Source organism: Helobdella robusta, assembly GCF_000326865.2.
Source record: "Helobdella robusta unplaced genomic scaffold HELROscaffold_39, whole genome shotgun sequence".
Classification (NCBI taxonomy): domain Eukaryota; kingdom Metazoa; phylum Annelida; class Clitellata; order Rhynchobdellida; family Glossiphoniidae; genus Helobdella; species Helobdella robusta.
This window is the reverse complement of record NW_008704865.1, coordinates 298,534-305,368: the sequence shown is the minus strand read 5'-3', so window position 1 is coordinate 305,368 and position 6,835 is coordinate 298,534. Positions and strand designations below refer to the sequence as shown.

At 34.7% G+C, this 6,835-nt stretch overlaps 1 protein-coding gene across 1 annotated transcript; it reads left to right on the top strand.

The window, feature by feature from the left end:
• Positions 1-248: 248 nt before the first annotated feature.
• Positions 249-3,978, top strand: HELRODRAFT_101507 (hypothetical protein; the record flags this gene model as incomplete). The annotated part of the gene is made up of 8 exons (XM_009024046.1): positions 249-437; positions 592-753; positions 989-1,089; positions 2,177-2,297; positions 2,642-2,763; positions 2,872-2,948; positions 3,271-3,354; positions 3,835-3,978. Coding segments are annotated over exons 1-8 (957 nt in total), but the record flags the coding sequence as incomplete, so codon positions are not given.
• Between the last annotated feature and the right edge of the window lie 2,857 nt (positions 3,979-6,835).

Here is a 6,835-nt window from a genome sequence, read left to right as displayed (position 1 = left end):
CTCTTAATTCATTAATTTATTGTCCATGCCAGTTGATACTCTGAATCAACTATGTAGAAATCAAAGATAGATCATTAGGTTTTGTGTGTACACACATGAAACATGCTTATTCACTTGCATGTGCTTGCTCACTTATTCCTATTATTTTCAATAATCATTAAAACAAAACCTGGACGTTCGTTTTAAACAGATAGACTTCGTATGTAACTCACCTAACAACCAACCAACAAACCATTCAATCTATTTACCAGACAATTGTTCCACGAGAACTACTGGACCACTACTTGAGCATGGTTGATGCCACCAGAGCCCAGACGACAGACACAGAGATAACAAAACATTGTGCATACAGTTTTCCAGCTGTTGCATTCGCTCTTGGAAGGAATCACTGGCAGCTCTTGAAACCTGTCTTTCTGAAGCTTGTTCGAGATATGCAGGTCTTTCATGTTTACTTTTTTGTTTGTTGGTTGCTTCTTGTTGTTGTTTGTATGAACAAAATTTTGAAGAAGTTTTAATTTTTAAGAGTTTCGTTAATTGTAATTTCCAAAAAAATTAGTTTTTCCATCGAAAATATATTTTGATTGAAACTAGTGGAAGGTCAGGCGTACATTATCATTCTCCTTGCACGAACTGGCCATGGTCTTGGGCCCCCAGCTCACCGAGACTGATCTCTTGTCTGTTTTTGATGAATTCCTCAAGGACGTTGATGATGTCCGGGTAGGTCTGCTCAAACATCTGGCTGACTTCTTCAAGGTTTGCAATGGAAAATATTTATTATCTTACTAATTCTCAAAATATTTAATATTTGGAAGGGAAAAATTTATGAAATTTGATTTGTCCTACCATATCACTAGAATGCTGTTTTATTATTTTTTATTCATTAAATGTTCCAATTTTCTCAATGACTTGAGTAATTAAATGTTTAAACATTGTGCACCCATGCATTCATTCAACTAACTGCCCACCACCATCGTCGTGCATGTTTCAGTTGTTGGAGGTTGATGTACGAAGACAGTACCTGCCAAAGATTGCCGACTTTCTCATTACTGACAACTCACGCAACTGGAGGTTCAGAGTTGATCTGGCAGAGTAAGTACTTCTTCTATTTGTGTCTCTGTTTGTGTTTGTTCTTTTGTATGCATGCTTGCTTGCCTTTTTATCTTTGACATTATGCGCTTATATGGTGACCAAGCTTGTTATTTTTTTAATTGTCAACTTTATCATGTTAGCTACTGATCTTTTTTTTCAAAAGATTTTATGTTGAACTAAATTATATATGAAACTGGTTGAATAAATAAACAAAAAAACAAACAAACACACGTTTAGACGGCATTTTCCCCGAGATCGGGGGTTGCCGTTTGGCTACCTATGATGAAACCGAAATACCCCTCGACTCCATCCACATCTGTCACTCGCCTCAGTATCACGCAACCCCGCTTTCACCCTGTCCTTCTCCACCTGCTCTCTCCATCCCAATCGCGGACGACCCCTTCCTACCACTCCTTCAACCTCGAACTCCAACGCTCGCCTAATCCCGACCCTTTCATCCCTTCTCAACACATGTCCATACCACCGCAATCTCGATCTCCTTATCAATGTCACAATGTCCTCATTCAGTCCCATCATTGACATCAGCTCTGTACTACTCCTCCTATCCTTCACTTTAACCCCACACATCATCCTCACCATAGCTCTTTCAGCCCTCTGCAGTACACTTTCCTCCTCTCTCCTCAACACCCAAGTTTCACCACCATATATCATCGCTGCTCTCACACATGCTTTATATACCCTCCCTTTCATCTTCACTGACCAGGTCCTGGTTATGACATTAAACTGACCCTCACTGCCTTGTGAGTGATGTTGGATCATCAAAGGCTAGGCCCACCGCTTATAACTGTGGTTGCGTAAGGAAGGGCGTCCGGTGTAAAAACTAGCCAAATAATAAATGCTTATGATGATGACTGGTTGAATAAATAATGATTTAATAATTATAGAATAAGTAACATTTGTAAAAGAACAACAAACGGCATGGACCATAGCATTTAGCTACAATAACAATCACTGCAGTTCCTACCATTTCATGGATTCAGATATTATTGATGGTCATCTTTATTTCAACACCTTGAACTTTTACGCACACATACGTACACACGCACACACACACACACACACACAGACAGCTGATCAAATTGTTAGACCTCTTCTCATCATCCGACGTTTTTCATCATCTATCTCCCATCGCGTTCAAACTGGCAGAGGATAGCGTCGCTCAAGTCCGACATACCTCCGTTTCTGTGGTCGGTTACATTTTTATTCATTTGCTGTCGTGTTCAGTTGTTTGATATTTACCGTTTCAGACGAAATGTTAATAGATGAATGATTAATCTGATTGTTGATTCATTCTTTCATTCATTCATTCATTCATTCATTGTTTGATGTATTATGCTCTCTCTACAAGTTTTAGTTTGTTTATTATAATGTCTATTATAAAAAGAAAAACAATGCTATGAAAAAAGTTAAATTTTTTATATAATGTTATATTATTATTAAATATAATAATTAATTTTATATTTATTTGTTGATAGTTATCTTATTTGATGTCATTAACAATCCAATCAATAAACCACTCACTCGCTCACAGTTAGAAGGAATGATAAGGAAGCCTCGAGATGAGAATGACAAGGACATTGAAGAACTGTGGATGGCTTTCTTCAACAGAGTTAACAACTTTCACCTCTCAGATAGTTTTTTCAGGAGGCAGCTGTAAGTGTCTGTGCGTCTGTCTGTCTGTCTGTCGGTCTATTTTATTGAATTTATAATTTGTTTCAGATATATGTTTTTTGAATATGATCTGTATATATTTGTTTTCAGTTTTGCACAGATATGCAGCAAAATCTGTGAGAACAGTGGCCTGCCATGCGAACAGTTTGCAAATCTTTTTCTTCCTGGTCAGTCTTGTTGATGTACTGAGAATAGTGATTTTTTTGTATATATAGTGATTTTTTGGACGATTTATATATATATATATATATATATATATATATATATATATTACTTTCTAAAAGTGCACTCAACTTAAATTTGTAAAACTATAACTGAATATATCATTCATAGTTTTTTTCATGATACTTTATCTACAACTTTCATTTTTCAGGCAAACTGGATTTTACTTTGCTCTCTTATCTACTAATTAAATTGCAAATTTTCTATCGCAATAAATTTTTATTTATTATTATTGTTATTATTATTATTATTGGTGTTGTTGTACAGGTTTGCACAAACTGTCAATGGACAAAGTGCCTAATGTGAGATTGGCAGTGGCTGTTTGTATGTTCAAGCACATGGTTCATCAAGGTAAGGATGATGATGAAGATGATGATGCGAGTGATGATCATGGTGATGGCTGTTTTAATAAAACATATTTACATATATAAGTATATGTTGGTAATAGACCCTAATTTTTACAATATTCTATAAATTCTACCGAATGTTTGGCGTTAATATGTTTGTATTTCGATTTTTCTCACTAAAGTTTTTTGGTGAACGTTTAGTTTATTAAAATTCAAAATAAACTTATTTTCCGAATTCATGCTGCAAATAAGGCCATATTTCGATTCCGAATGAATCGCCATCAGTGCGATTTAGTTTATATAGGGAAATATTCACTTTGTCAAGTATTGAAGTATATATATATATATAGTTATATGTTCTATATATGGGATTAATTATAATTTTGGTTAGTATGGTTATAACTGTTATATTGTTGATGTAATATTTCATTAATACAGTAGTTAAGTGTTATTTATATTTACGTTCGTTCACTTACTCGTTCAGACTTTTTCATCAACTCAACGTACAAGAGGAGGGCAGACTTCATGGACATGATCCATCGGTTGACATCAGAGAAGGATCGTGACCTGCTTTTCATCATAGGCACGTACGCACCCAATTACTTACCTCCTCCGCCTCCACCCCCATCGCCACCTCAACCTCAGCAGCAGCCGCTGCAGTCACAACAACAACATCAGTCATCAGATCTGTTTGCACAACCTCAGTTAACGACACTCTTACACGATGAACCAGCAATTATAACGCCATCACAAGAGACGTCGATGACGTTACAGTTGGTTGCTTGTGCACTGCAGCAGCAGCAGCAACAACTGCAGTCGTTCGTTGAGTTAGTATTTGTAGAGATGCTGGTGTGCATGTTATTCAGTTGCTATTCTGGCAAACGTGGTCGTTGTGTATGTTTGTTGTTAGTGTTATGAGAACAACATCCTAACAAGAGATAAAATTTGCTCTCAGTGCCATGTCAAAGAGTGTAGTAGAGTTGAGAGACCCTACAACTTCATCGGCGAGAGAAAACTTTACTGATACTTATTCCGAAGCAATGCCAGATCCATCGTTAACATCGTCAGCCAACTCATCGTCGACTTCGGTTCCCAACAATGTTGCAACTTCGACCTTTTCAACAACACCAACAACAACAACTGCTAGCAACGACATAGAGTTTTTTGTAACAACACCATCTTTATCAGCGCCCATGGTAACGACAAAAACAACAACAATGTCGGCGCTAATGACGCCAGATTAATTTATTTTATATTAAAGCAATGTAAGCGAATTAAATTTTACTGATTCTTTGGTAGGTCTCGTACTGATATATGTACTGTACAACCAGCCAACAATATATAGATGATTATTTATTGAATAAATTCACACTCATCATTTTTTTAAATTATTGTACATTCTTCTTTGGAATATAAAGAAAATTAATTTTGTAGATCTAAATATGATTCGGCAGATATATTGATTTAAAAAACGAAATGAAATAATCGACTACATTCAAATCATCCTTGCGTAATGTCTTTCTCTGTCTCATTAGGACTCCTCTGGTTTTATAGAATTTATTGGCGTGCGCGAATTTTTTTTTTTTTCATTGATTAACTATCCTGTGTTAAGGCTATAACATTTTCATTATTCAATCATTCATTCGTTTATTCAGTCCAGTCCATTCAACCGTTCACTTATTAATTATTTAATTGATTGATTGATTAGTTAATTAATTAATTAAAGTGTTTGTCATTAGTTTATTCGCTGTTTCGGTTGTTAGATCCATTCAATCATCTATTCACTGACCCTGTTTTTTTGGAAGAGGTTTGAACTTAACAATAAATAGAGCCTGTTAAGTAGCACGTTTAGTCATCTCTAGTAGATGCCGTTTATGGCAGAAGCCACTCTTAATATGGTTTGCAGTTCTTTTTGTCTGTACATACGCTATACATGTTGTCTTCGTGTATTAAACGTTGTTTCCGCGTCGTCATCATTATCGTCAGACCTTAGGTTGGTGGCCAGCATCATCATTTCCCTTCACTATTTTACAGATTTTGTAATCGCCACTATATCGCCATTATGAGTGCACTGTTTTGCTTAACCAAGGGCCAAAGTAGTTATAACTGATGACTGAATGATGACTGAATGATACGGCCATTAATGTTATTATTAATGTGCTCCTTTTTACTCTGGACAACTATCAACATTAATAAACATTGAGTGTTCACCTGAGGAGGATGTGGTTTAATTAAATGATGATAGCCGCTGACGTGATAGTATTGGATAATAATAATAATGAAAATCACAAAATTACCATTTTTACTCTATAAATTATAAGAATTATGTAAATAATGTTAAATTAAATATATGTGCGTGTGTATTTGTGCGTGCGTATGTCTGTGTTTGTGCGTCATAATTTTTCGTTATGTATTTATTTACAAATTATTATTGCGTATATGTAAACAAGTGGTATTAATTATAGTTATAATATTCGTATTATAACGATTGAAGTACATAATATGTTCGGTCTGTACGTCGTTAGATTTTATATTAAGGTATATATGTATAACGTATAGTTGCGTATTGTATTACGTTTTATTTTTATTACATTTATTTTTCCTTCATTTATTTATTTTTATTAAATGAATATAATCTTAATGTCTTGCCTTTAAATGAATTTTAAAATATTGAATCATTATTGTGTAAATCAAATGTCATTTGCTCAACTGGCTCAGCTGTACATTCAATGAAATCATCTCGCATTAACCTACAGTTCCTACATTTCATTGTCGTCAACTACATTCACAGATTTTTTTATATTTAAACCGCATAGGAGGCTCATGAAATATATAGCTAGCTGCAAAGTTTTTGCGCCTAATTTTATTTTATTTTAATTTTAGAATTAACCTGCATCGTCGTATTAGTTCTCCAGTCTCTAGATTATTCATTGTGTCACTAATCACCGAGATCCTAACCAATGGCGTCAGACGGATGTATTGGTCCAGATAGACTAAATGAACAGACCTACTTGTCAACCTCCAAACGAATGTTTGTATGATTTGTTTGAAAGCATGATACATAGTACAATGATGGTTAACTGTTGGAACTTTCATAATTGTTTGTAGCAGGGACATATTTTGGCATTTTTTTTACAATTTTATGATTTTCATCATAACATTGTTCATGCTAAGCTGTCAAAATGACGAATTTTGATTTAATATTGCACATTGAATTTATTTTTCACATTAATTTTGACCGACTACCGTCTTTTATGTTTGTATAAAATTATTTACATGTAACATTCTCTTATAAATAAATACAAACATGCATGTGGTTGCTTCAATTTTTTCCGTTATCTGAGCGGATAGAAATTAACTTGGCTAACTTAGTGGCGTCAGTGATCTTTTTATAATAATAGTGTTTGTGATAGTTATGTGTTTTGAGCGGGCCCAAACAGGAGCTGGAGATTTCATAATCATTTGCCTGCTCAATTCATATCTTA